Source organism: Brienomyrus brachyistius, chromosome 19, assembly GCF_023856365.1.
Source record: "Brienomyrus brachyistius isolate T26 chromosome 19, BBRACH_0.4, whole genome shotgun sequence".
NCBI lineage: Eukaryota > Metazoa > Chordata > Actinopteri > Osteoglossiformes > Mormyridae > Brienomyrus > Brienomyrus brachyistius.
The window spans coordinates 13,006,563-13,020,421 of record NC_064551.1 but is presented as its reverse complement, the minus strand read 5'-3'; the positions used below and the strand labels follow the sequence as shown (position 1 = coordinate 13,020,421).

Genomic DNA, 13,859 nt, shown 5'->3' with positions numbered 1-13,859 from the left:
GAGCAGTTGAAATCCTTTTCAGACAAGAATGGGACAACATTTCACTTTCAGAACTCCAACAACTGGTCTCCTCGGTTCCCAAACATTTACAGAGCGTTGTTAAAAGAAGAGGTGATGGAACACAGCGGTAAACATGCCCGTTCCTAAATTCAACTAAATTCAAATTGAGCATATATTTGTCATAAAACTAAATTTCTACATTTCATGTCGTCTTTGTTATATTTTCAATTAAATATGGGTTTATATGATTTGTAAATCGTCGCTTTCTGTTTTTTATTCACATAACACAACTTCTTAGGAAACGGGGTTGTAGAAAGTAACAGGTTTATATCACATTAGGGGGAAATCGGTTCCCGGCAATGTAGCAATTACACACACACACACACACACACACACACACACACACAAATACGAATGTATACATGCACACCGCGCTTGCAGAAACAGAAAAAATAGGCTACTTCTAAATGAAAATGATCCAGTTTAATGTAAATGAAGTGACAATGAGGTATGACATCCTTCCATCAGCATACTCGTGTTTTTTAAAAAAAAAAAAAAACTCAAATTTTCCCCACAAAATGATTACAAGCCTGCAGTGACATGATCCTGAGAGCACACATTATAATAAGAGCAAATTCTAGATGGAGCTTCTATTAATGAAATTTGTTTATACAATTTATACTATACACACACATATACATGTACAGTATATGGACAAATGAAGGCCTGGCTCTCAATCTGTTCTACAGAGGTAGGACAATGAAACTAAAACATTAGCCGATATCGTGCTTGAGGCTTCACGCCTATATATGCTCAGCCTGGTGGCCAATCTTCACTGACTGCACATTCCATCAGTAGGAACAGAGTATGATGGTTGAATTAGCAGTGCAATCACACAGCTGTACATAAAATACTGCAATCCGCATAAAATAATGGGAGACATATCAGAGTTCAAAAGAGGACAAATTGTTGGGGCACATCTCGACATGGAGTTCTTGTGGCATATCAGTATGCAGGGTAATGTCGGCGTACCACCACGAAGCACGAACCACATCCAGGAGTAACCATGGACGCAAGAGGAAGCTGTCTGAAAGGGATGTCTGGGTACTAACCCAGATTGTATCCAAAAAACATAAAACTACAACTGTTCAACTGCAGGATTTAACGCGCACCTCCACTCTTCGGTTTCGACCAAAACTGTTCATTAGGAGATCCAAAGCATTCATATCCATAGCCAGGCTGCTATAGCTAAACCTTTAGTCATCTTTGCCAATGTCAAATGTCAGTTTCATCGGTGAACAATGTGAACCATGTATTGTTCTCCGCTGAGTCAACCTTCACTGTCTATCCCACATCCGGGAGTGTTACGGTGTGGACGAGCCCCAGAGAGAGTTAGCACCCAGACTGCTGCGTACCCAGAATGCAGCACCGAGAAGCATCAGTAAATGTCTGGGCTGCAATATCATAGCATTGCCTAGGCCCAGTACTTGTTGGGCGTGTCACTGCCAAGAACTAGAGAGCTGTTCTGGAGGACCATGTTCAAAAAGTGGTTCAAACATTGTACTCTGAAGTTGGTGCCATGTATCAGGATTATAACCCACAACTACACAGAGCAAGACTACACACATCCCTCACGGGCTGCATAGACACCAGATCCGAATGTTAGAGAGAACCTTGAGGTGTTTTAGAGGAACGAGTCAGGAAATGTTCTCCTTCACAGGCATGGCATAGTGACCTGGCCACTGCCCTCCAAGAGGGATGGCTTGACATCCTTCTGGCCACTGTGCAGGACTTTCACGTCATTCCCAAGACGAAATGATGCTGTATTGGCCACAGACACCATGTAACACCATAGTAATAAATTGTTGCGGTCTAAAACCAAGTGATTCAGTTTCAACACCTGTAGTTCATCCCAAAGGTGTCTGATGGAGTTGAGTACAGGGGTCTGTGAGGGCCAGTTAAATTCTTCCACACCAAAATCACCACACCACACCAAAAAAGCCATGTCTTTATTGACCTTGCTCTGTGCACTGAGATACACTCAGGAAAGCATCAGAACAGAACAGAAAGTTGCCTTCCCCAAACTGTTCCTACAAAGTTGGTAGCATAGAATTGAAGCATTAAGAGTTCTCTTCACTGGAACTAAGAGGCCTAGCTCAACTCCTGAATAAAAACTCCATACCAAACTTTAGAGTTGGCCCAATGCAGTCAGGCAGTAACATTCACCTGGCAGCCTCCAAACCCAGATATGTCCATCAGACTGCCAGATAGAGAAGCGTAATTCGTCACTCAACGGAACACATTTCTACTACTCCAGAGTCCAGTGACGGTATGCTTTACACCACTCCATCAGACGTTTGGCATTGCGCTTGGTGATGTGCAGCTTGCATGCAGCTGCCCGGCCATGGAAGCCCATTCTGTGAAGCTCCCAGTGCAGTTTTTGTGGTGCAAATAATGCCAGAAGTAGTTTGGAATTCTGCAGTGACTGAGTTAGCGTGTAGACGACTTTTACACACGACGCTACTCAGCAACCCCGCTCCGTTACTTTATGTGGTCTGCAACTTCGTGGCTGTGTTTCTGTAGTTCCTAAAAGCTTCACTTTGCAATGAGAACACAGTTGACCGTGGAACACCTTTTACATACCTTTTTAATTTTCTCAGAGAGGTTACTGATAAGACATACAGATGACGCTGAATTTATACTGATTATTAAATTTGGCATCACAATACACATCTCAATAATAATTTTAGACAGACTGCTAATCTGCGTATCAAAACATGGTCCGTCGTTAGTGGCAGCCCTAATTCACACATAGCAATCAAGTGCTGGTTTGCCAGCGCTGATCGCAAAACAATTTGCCTCCGATCTGGGGGTTTTGCAGACAATTTCCAAAAACATTTGGCAAGCAATTCAATTGAACTTCAGTTCAGTATTCAATGTGCAATAGATTTAAAACATATGATGCAGGATTAGCACATGGGATACTATCAAAATATTAAGTGGTCTATATTCTAATGCAAGGACGAAAACTTAAAGATGTGTACATGCTGGAAACAATTCATATTACTTGTTTAAATTAGCATTAAACAATTACCACAAAATCTGTGACTTAATAACAGTGATAATATAATAATGAAAAAGGCACATAATTTGCTTAAAGCTCAGCAGCAGAATCAATATATATATTTTTTTTGTTTGCCCTAGAAATGTAACGGTTTCATGCGTTTCTGGGTCTAGCTTCGGCCACTTCTGATTGGTGAGCATGACCGGCACGCGAGGAGCACGGCACAAATTTGTAAAACTATTCTCACGATAATTTTAAACCCTGTGTCAGATGTGCTGTATAATGCACATCCTAAATTGCAGCTTGTCATTTCAAATCACGATTTCAATTTGAATTTTAAATCGTTCAGCCCTACCTTAACACAACTGAGGCTCTCCGTTTACCCTCTTTCCGTTATGTTTCATTCCAGATATTGCCCAATAATCGAGAAGCCAAATTTTACATTTTAAACAAGAAAAAAAAAAAAAGTCATTTGTGACAAATAGTAATTTTTTCATTTAACGTTTTTGAAAAACCTACGGCACAGTACAGAAAGATCAGATTCAGACTGAACTTTTTGAAACAAATTAGCAGGTAATACCAAAGTGAATACGTGCATTACTGAAATGCAAGCAGATGAATGAACCAAAAAGCTCCCCAGCGCATGCACATGCGTGAGACCTCGCCCAGTTAAAGCACGAATCCTGCATCTGCACCACGGGTACATTGCGCCGCGGTACAGCAGTGGTCACAGCAGTGCATATTAAGATAGGAGGTTATCATCATAAGCCCGTGCTGCTCGCCAAATTGAAACGCTAAAGCTGTGATAACAGGAAGTGTGACCGGGAGCTGACACAGTGTTAGGGGAAGCTTTGATGTCACATGAGCTCTCAGAACGCAGATTCCCATCACAAACACGACATGGGGACCCACGACACAGCACCCACCACAGTGTTTAGGATGCAAGCGATCCCAAGCCTGAAGAACAATGAGGGCTAAATGAAGAAAATAAAAAAACCTGCATTGTCATAAATTAATCTTTTAACCACAGGAGTTTACAAGTGACTATCCATAGCAGGAAACAGCTGCGGTTTAAAACAGCTGAACTTCATCATAGAGGTAGAGTCACGAATCAACATGAGGATAAACAACTTTCTGCGGCGACAAAAGCGAGCCTTCAGCCATCAAAACGTGGCCCAAAACATTTCGACATGATGGTGATGATGTCGGCTTGCTCAGCACAAATCACCCTGGATGGTGCAAAGCATGAATGGGACCCGTAGGGGGGGACAGCTAATAGCGATTCTCATTTTGCCCAAATGAAGTCAGTCATTCACAAACAGTCCATGTTTTTGCTCCCTCCAAGCTTCCTGCCAGACAGTCAACATTTTTGCTCCCTGAGCTCAGAGGAAGCAAAAACATGGACTGTATGTGAGTCCCCAAGGACTGGATTTGGAAACACTGACTTAGGCAATGTACATAATGCAGGGGAGCACAGCTACTGCATGAAAACCGTGCCTCGGATAAGTGAGACTAACATGTCACCCAAACACAGTGACAACTGGTATTTGTTTACTGAGCATCATGCAGTGAAGCAGCTCTTCTGCACTAATGATCTATGCATTTTCCACTACTATTATTTTTGAGTTTTTACCAACCTTTATAGATGGACAGCCGTGTTTCTCTAGGGTACAAAAGCAAGCAGTTCTCACAGGGCAACAATTTGTTACCCATGTTACCTATTTTGCAGCAGTCTATTGTCCGTCTTCAGGTCAAGGCACAGAATGCAACACTGTAAATAAATATGACATTTCATAAAGGAAACAAGGGTCTCAGATCACATGACCCCATATTCACAACTATTCTGCACTTTCTACTCGCGATTATCCAGCAGGGGCACTAATTAACGAAAGGGATCTTCTGACTTTCTCAGTCTAAACAGTAAATTTAGAACATGGCAAGCAGTTCTACTCCCAGAATCTTTGAGAAAACCTACAGCATCCTCCCCAGTGACATTTCAGCTAGTTTCACAGTCTACTCCCTAAATACTTACAGGAACCATTACGTGAAAAGGGGAAGTGGATGTAGTTTCAATCAATACAATTGAACTCGTGACGGGAGGAAGTAAAAAAAAATTAAATAAATAAATTAAAAAAAAACGCATCAAATAGTGCGTGGATACGTCAGAAGTCCCCGCCTTCCACAACATCCCAGAGATCAGCACTCATCACAACACCCAAGCCCACCAGTACTCGACACAATCACAGGGCAATAGGGCCTAGATTCATTGACAGAATCAACACTGCTTCGTAAATAGGTTACTAACTCCAGTGGGGGGGATGACAGGTCGAAATGTACATACGGCTGGTGGTCACTCCTCCATCCAATCCAAAATTTAAGGCAAATGTAAACAGGTGAAACACACCAATCAAAATCACAAAACTAATAACAAAGGTGCCAAATATCTAAATTAATTTACACCAAAGATGCTTCAGACTGGCAAAAAAAAGGAATTTTATCAAGACAAGAATAACCAAACATACAACTTGGCAGCTAAAACAGTGGTAGTAAGTAAATGAATCTTCTCCCTCAAAAAGTGAATATTCTGTTGAATCGGCTGCATTGAATGCAATTACGGTAATGTAGTGCCACAGTAAGCAGGGAGGCACAGTCACAAAAACAAAGATTAACCTTTTTGCAAGCTGCTTAAGCACTTGGTGCTGCCCCGCCTTCTAGGGACACTCCATCTTTGTCCACCACGGCAAAGAATCCTCTCCAGAATTGTGTTGCAATCACAAACTTTTCCGGAGCTTTCTGGATCCGGCTGGAAGATAAGAACTGCAGCCAATTTTAAGAAACGCTGAAAAACCAACTACACATATTCTCTTGTGTTAAGACAATCAGACTCTGCCCTACAGTTTTCCCATGAATTACTGTCATCCTGGACCGTCATTACTAATACACGGTGTTTGTTAACATTAATACCATCTGTGATCATTACTGACACACTGTCTGCACTGGCCTGCTGCCACCTTGGCCAGGAGCACCTGCTAAGTGAATAAAATCCTAAATGCTCCCACGGCAACCAGAACTTCCAGCGGCATTCCGCGTCCATGAGTCGACAGGGGCGAGTGCAGAGAAGCGGCCAAGTCTCAGTTACACTCTCGTCTAGCTGCTGGCCAGCTCCCAATATTAGGAGAACATGCTGGAGATAGGTCTAAAAGCATTCGTTAAGCTGTACAGTAAGGCCCAACTTCCTGATAGACTATGTCCGAGGTTAGTGTTAGCAAAGCTTTAAAAAAAAATAATAATAATAAAAAAAGCCATACTGCAGAAGATGGCCTACCTTGAGTAGGCTCACAATACAATATGAATCACAATGTTGCAGTGGCAGTTGTAGATTCCAGATTGTCTCTGAGCAGCTTCATTGTTGTAACCTCAAGTGAAGTGTAATATGCACTGTGTACAGTGTCGTGTCATACTAGGGAAGCTATTCAAGTAACTTTGGGCAAAAGCATTTCCTGGGTGGCGATAACAACAGAATCCCCCAACGATGTATTAATAAGCAGGACCTCATAAGGAGCTGGGTTAGCCTCTGCCTTCAGAGCAGCGTCAATCCTTCTAGGAACGCTGCCATAAGCCTCCTAAACTGTATAAAATGAGGCATCAGATTATTTCCATTACTTAGGATGAAGGAGGTAGAAATCTGCTTTGCGATCTGGCTTCAGAATGACGAAAAAGCTTCAGTGTCGATTATATCAGGTTATTTGGAGAGGCAACGCGAGTCTCATGACTTCATCCTAGTGCTCATGAAACCGTTCTTGAATCTGGTTCGCAGCGTGTAGGACATGGGAACATCACGAGGGACGACGAAGGTGCACCTGGGCCTACAGTATGAACTCATATTCCTTGGCGATTATACAGAAATGCAGAAGAATCTCAGGACGTAATGACTCTCAGGAGATGGCTGCCCATACCATTACAGAACCCCTTGTCGACAGTTGAATGCATCCTTTAGCATTCTCCAAATGAAAATCTGGATGACTGACATCGTTTATACCTGACACATGCTAGTTACTGCTATTAGCCTAACATGACTCATCTTTGTAACTGTGATTCAGTTTTCCACCCCTGTATGCTAAAAAAATAAAATGAAAAAAAAACGTGTTGCGTAATTTAAAGAATCACTATTGTATGAAATAGTAAGAACTATTTGCAACGCATCTCAGATTCCCCGCTTGTTATTTTGCCCCCCCCCCCCCGGCAATAACAGTGGGGACTACATATTCTACAGGAAATGTGGTGCTGTCTCAACTATATATTAACAGAACTTAGTTTAAGCCACTGTTCCTTCAAAAGACGACATATGCCTGTCTACGTGAACCTGAGCACATTATACAAGCCAGACACCATAAACACGACTGACAACTGCTCCAGTTCAGGAGGCTTGGAGACTTGGTAATGAAATTAAATGGTTTTAATTATTTTTTTTACAAATAGGAAAATATGCGCAGATGAGTATGCAGATAGCAAAACTCAGGGGCTCAGGAACTGCAAGATTTCAATAAGCTGTCGGCCTGAAATTGTTATGAATATACAAAAAAAAAAAAAAAATGTGTTTATGTTTGTCACGACAAACGGATGTGCCCTTTACCCTATTAGAAGCATCTACTGTATGCAAAAATTGTTACCCCCATGGGATCAAATGAATTCTCTCATGGAATCTGTAGGTTAGAAATACCTTTAGTGTCCCAAGGCAAAAAGAGGCTTAACCGAAAGATTAACAGCTCATTTATGATTGACGGTTGGAGTAAACTGACAGGGTGATCACAGGTTAAAAATATCCTTGTGAAAGCAGCGCAGTAGTATTCCGTTGACAAAAATGTTGCACATTGACGGATATCACACTGTCTGCAATGTGAAAGGGGGGGGCCGGGGGGGGTTCACACCATCCCAGATTAAGACTGGCACACATACTTTTGAATAAAAAACAAAGCTCGGGTTTCAAAAATCCCTCATCTCCATACACACCGACAGCATGCTAGTGCTTCCAAGCCACGACACAAAACCTAGGAAGAGAATGTCAGAATTTCACTGTCTCTCCCATAGGTTCACAGTCAAAATTGTCCCCCACAATGTTATAACATGTGCATCTAAGCTACCCAGACTTTCCGGATATTTAAAAAAAAAAAAAAAAAAACAGTCATAAAACATTTATGACTGGATTATACAGATTTCCAGAGCATGCATCACAAGGTTAATGAGGTTGGAGGAACAACATCTGCTTGTGCGTAGCCTCTCCCATGCCATATAACATGTGGCCTGGCCTTCCCACCCCTTCCATCACTGTAAACGGCACCCTCATTGTCTTCAGCCACCTAAGGGCCTATTAAATATTTAAGCACTTCCTCTCCTACTCGAAGGCCACAAATTAAATAGCTGGTAGGAACTATTTCACAGTCAAGAGATAAACAAATCTACAAATAGCAACCTCTGTGAACCTGAACAGCCTGCGGAAAGGTGAAGACCCAAAGAGTCTTTATTTTATAAAAGAGGGTGAAATACAGACTGTACTGCTGCATGTTTTGGCCTCTTGTATAAAAGGGCTTTAAATAAGTGAGTAGTTTGATATGTGACTGCAAGCCCTTGCTGTCACAGGTCACATTTTGAACTACACAAAAATAAAAGATATATCTATAACAACCCATAAAAAATGTTTTCGGCTCAGGTCATGTTTATAAAACGGTGGGGGAAAACTGTGAAAGGCTAACTAATGAGAGATTGTGAAGACCAACCGAACGAGGCACTTTTCAGGCTGATTTTCGGATAGCTCTTTTTAATGCCACACTGCTTACATAAATATGAAAATTAATACAAAATAAAAATATCGGCATCCTCGAAATTTCACGACAAAAAACGCACTATTAGTGTTTGTGTATAAATGCTGGGTGTCATTTTCCGCTAATTTAATTCATCACATGCTGCTATTACACCGTAATATCAAGGGCAGGGCCTACAACAAGTGATAAAATTAGAACTTATTACATTTAGCGCGACCGCAACTTGGGCATTTGCTCCTAAAACTAAGCAGTAACGCCTAATTTAAAATAAAAACTAAACGGCCTTAGCACGAGAAAATAGTGCGGCGTGGACGCGCAGCCCGAGTCTGAGGGGGGCCCAGCGCGTGCAGCTCGGATCGATAACGCGCTAATCGCCGCGGACTCGGGAGACGCGGCGCCGCGCCGGACAGCGCGCTGTGAATGGGCGACCAGGTACTTTATGAATGGGGGGGTCACGTGACGGCAGCACCTCCCTTGGCTGATATTTCTCGCCGACTGTCAACAGGCGCACGCGAAGGTCGTCGGCCCGTTTTCATGAAAACAGCCGGGCGTTCCGGCACGGACGGGCGCGAGTGCGTCCGCGCCGCCGCGAGCCACAGGTTCATTAACAACGCGTGTTACAGTGCTTACACGTTTTTATGAATGGCGCCGCAAGTATGCAAAAGTGTGATTGAGGAAAAATATGGCGTCTTTTTTTTTTTTGTTACTGACACTGCAGCAGTCAACCGCTGTCTGCTTGATTATGACATATAACCTCGCAACGGCTATTTTAACTTAATGCTTCGCTTGTTCCAGATCTGACACAAAACGGTACCTGACGTATACCCGAAGCTGAGGTCAGAAAAAGAAAACTGAACAAAATTAATAAACCGATCAAACCGTAATATCGAAAGCCAGATACTTCTGTTTGCCATGCATTTTTGAGCAAGATCTGCATGCATCATGCTCTGAAAATTTCACGACTGTCAAAACATTGGAAGTATCAAGAATAATTATTTTTTTCCTTAAATGACTACGTACATTCCTAAACAACATTTTAAGACATTCTAATATCTTTACTTCTCAGTGGTTAACCATTGGAAGCGAAAGAAAAAAAACTAAATATAGATATAGTTATCTATATAGGTTATAACGTTATTTGCAATCCATTGCTTTCATTTCCCAACTCTGTAGCTAGCCACTGATGTAGCCATCAAACGTCGGGGTTTGTGTGGCTGCATTTCATATATGTTAGAATCAGTAAAGCAATTACCCAGAAAACGAAGGCAAACACCACTGGAGAAGTCAATGTTGGTAATACAATAATATTGTTGTGGATATTTGGATGCAGCATGGAGCGCCCAAAGTCCTGAAACCTACAAAAATCAGAGGACAGAGATGACGGAGATCCTTGCAATATATTAGAAGAGACTTACTCGTTGGTTGGATTAACCGATTCCTCGCTCATTTTTCCTTACGGGGATCCCAATCCTAGTCGCACCAACGACGCAGCCACAGCGGGGAAAAATCGCGCAAACATCACCATTTTTAAAAAAAATGAGGAAAAAACACAGGACCAACAGTTTATATCAAATAAAAGAAGGGAAATCGTACGGTCTATGGCAAATGCATCGCAGCTGATCACACACACAACCGTGATCTATTCGTGAGAATAGCAAGATGGAGTTGTTCTTTCTTCGACTGCAGTAAAATCCAGCCACCGCAAAATAATCATCCTGATATTCACACCAAGCCACGATCAGCTAGTCAGACGAATGCCGATGTTTTTTTTAAAAAAGCAAAGAAAATAAAAGAGGCGGAGGGAAAAAAGAGCCAAACAGCATAAATGCAGGCACGTTTATCCGGAGCAACAAATTCCCTCGGTAACTGGGGGCACACGGCGTTATCTAGTGCGGAGTACTGCAGCGTATAATCTTCTGATAAAATATCCACCTCCAACGCATAAGAGCATAAGTCCGTCCTGAAACCAAAGCAAAAGGAAAGGACACGGAGCCGTGCGTATTTATGTTTTCTTTTCCTGTTTTTTGTTTTCTTAATAAGCCGATGTGAGATCGCAGCCTTCCCCGAACTCCATTTTCAACTCGGCGGTGCACATAGGAAAACTGGGCGGAAGCGCTGACCTCAACTCCAGAGATGGATCCTTCCGCGACGCTTCCGAAAAAAATGAGAACGCGAGAAGCGACACATATGTGGCCGGCCGAGCCGGGGACGTGCACTGCTTTACGTAACGCGGCGCGCTCGCCCGAACCGCGCACGCCCGCGCGTACCGCGTTAAAAAATTATAATCATTATGATCCAGCAACCCCCCTTAAAATAGTCCCCGCACTTCCCAAAAAAAAAAAATAGAAGTTTCAGCATAGCGATGGTACTCAGAGAAAGGGAGTTAGTGTGAGAGCACACGAGGCTTGTATTTGCATGGACGCACGTTTCTCTCTGTATTGCATGGGGATCCAATTTACATAGTTTAGCTGCAGGGTTTTAGCAGCGGGATTCGTTTGGGATGTTTTTTTCCACACAGCGGCGTTTCTGGTCCGGTGGGAAAGCAGGCCGGAACGGGGTGGGGGGAGTTAAGAGGGACTGATATTCAGAGCGAGTAATTGCAACGTCTCTGTAACACGTGGGATTACATCATGTTCCCATATGCAAGTTTAAGTTTGTATGCCTAGACCTATTTAAATTCTCTGGGGGAGCTGGATCTGTTTGTCAGATGTATTGTTTCAATTTCTAGAAGAAACTGCGCATATTATGAAAACATTAGAAAGAGACCCATAGATACTTGCTGATAAACAACTAAGCTTTATTTTCTAATATTGTTATCTGACTTGTTTGTGTTTTCAGAGATGTCCGTAAAACAGTAAATCATCCAGAGTAGCAGATTACCATTGTTATGTTAGTAACTGTTTCAAATACATTTTTATAAAGGGTGATTCCCTCGCAACGTCTTATAATAAAAAAAAAAAAAGCAAATGCAAGCAGAGGTTTTAATCTACTCAGTTACCAATTTATACTATCATCTTTGGTAAAACAACATGAAGAAATTACTACGAATAACAAGATTGTAACAAAGATCGAAAGCGGAGGTCACGAGTTCAACACTCATGTTAAGTAAATGAGCAATTCCAACTGTGCGATGCATCTGTTTGTGTATCGCAGCAGCCACACTACAATCACACTAAGGGCTATAGTTTTAAAAAGCAAGCGATTTGCTTAGAATAACCACTAGAATGGCTACTTTGAATCACTAATTTCCTTTTAGCTATGTAGCATATATGCACTGCATATAGTTATTCTTTATAAAATTACTTACACGTATACAATGTTTATCTATAGCGTAGTAATAATACCATGATAATAACAATGATTAATAATAATGATTAACTTTTGGATTTTTTTTTTAACATTGGCTGTTACTTAGTATGGAGCCCTGTTTACGCCCGGTTTTAAGAAGCATCTTGGACAATCGGATCACAAGCAGACAGACTAGACACGTCGCCGTTTACGCCTGTGTCTCCAAGGTACCACTTGTGTTCGAATTGTGTTGCTGCCCCGCGCACGTGCATGGGAAGGCACGTTTATTTATATACCACAATTCACATGCAAGGCAATTCAAAGTGCTTTACAGAGGCATGAGGGCACATTAAAATGCAAGACGTCAAAAAAAAAAAACATTTACTATAACAAAACAGAAGCCTTAAAGCTAAAACGAACAAATAAATAGTTAATTAACTAAAAAGATGTTGGCAGACCTCACGTCGTCAGGAAGCATAGAACCTGACTTAAGTGTGCTTGGTCTTAATTCTGGGAACATTGAGTAGACCTGCCCCAAGTAACCCCTGGGGTATGGATGCTTCATAAAGTTCAGGTAAATCAAAAATGTATTTAGGCCCAAGATCATTTAGTGCTTTGTACAGAGTAATAATATTTTTTAATTAATCCTGTAATGCAGTGGAAGCTATTGCAGTGATTTAAGGACAGACATTCCTTCTCGGGGATGCATCAGGACGCATTAGTGTTTATATGTGGTCAAAAAGCAACCACCTCCGCTAGTGGTTTGAGTGATCAGATCGCAATGCGTCTTGGTGGTCGTTTACACTTGTGTTTAACGCTGACACATGCTGGCGCATGGCGAAAGCGCTGCTCACTTGTAATCCGATCACCCAATACACATTTTAAAACCTTGTGTAAACAGGGCCATTGATGAGCTAATTAGCCAGTCTTCAGACAGGCATTTATACACTATAACTTGAATAAAACAAACTGATTTGTAAAATTGCGCCAAAATAACAGTATGTATACATAATACTGACAGAACGAACTATGTCTGAGGTACATACAGTATGGTTTGAGTTTGGACCAAGCTACAGTATAACTTTTGATAATCGACACCCGACTAGGAGGGAAGAATCAATTGTGGTGCATCTTTTTGCATACTTATTTACCATTAGCCTATATCTGCACAAGCGTGTTCATATCACAATAAAAATGTCGATTACCTGCAGTTATATTCAGTCTTTAGTCATTTTCAGATTTATGCAGACTCGTGAAGCACAGCGGGAAAAGTGTGATTGTATAATTTAGCAGTTTCTGCTGGTGGGAGTCTGGAAAGTCCACCTGTCTGTGATGCATTCATGCTAGAGACATCAGAATGAATCGTACAGCATTTTCTGGTCAGAATATAGTGGCCTGCATTTCACGGATGCTACTTTGTGATGCAGTACTTTGAAAGCACTTTATAGGGAATGAAAAAAGGCAATAATCAGGCAATTAAGGATTTCCTCTTTATAAACAGTGAAGAAGAAACCAAGAAAAATATAGCTCTTTGTATTTGACATAGTAGTGTTTGTTTAAAGAATTACATGTTAGACATGATTAATGAGTGAGTACAGTCTTACATATGGGGTGGGAAAAATAACTGAAGCAGCGGTAATAAAAACAGCACAGAAGTAACTAAACAACAATTACAAACAAAGCTTCAA

The 13,859-nt window shown here is 41.6% G+C and overlaps 1 protein-coding gene across 1 annotated transcript in view; it reads right to left on the bottom strand.

Annotated features, from left to right (window-relative positions):
* Positions 1 to 10,993, bottom strand: part of spred1 (sprouty related EVH1 domain containing 1) — a 30,136-nt gene extending 19,143 nt beyond the window's left edge. The window contains 1 exon segment of the mRNA XM_048984875.1: positions 10,299 to 10,993. Within this exon segment, the coding sequence (XP_048840832.1) occupies positions 10,299 to 10,330 (32 nt within the window). The 5' untranslated portion in view covers positions 10,331 to 10,993.
* Between the last annotated feature and the right edge of the window lie 2,866 nt (positions 10,994 to 13,859).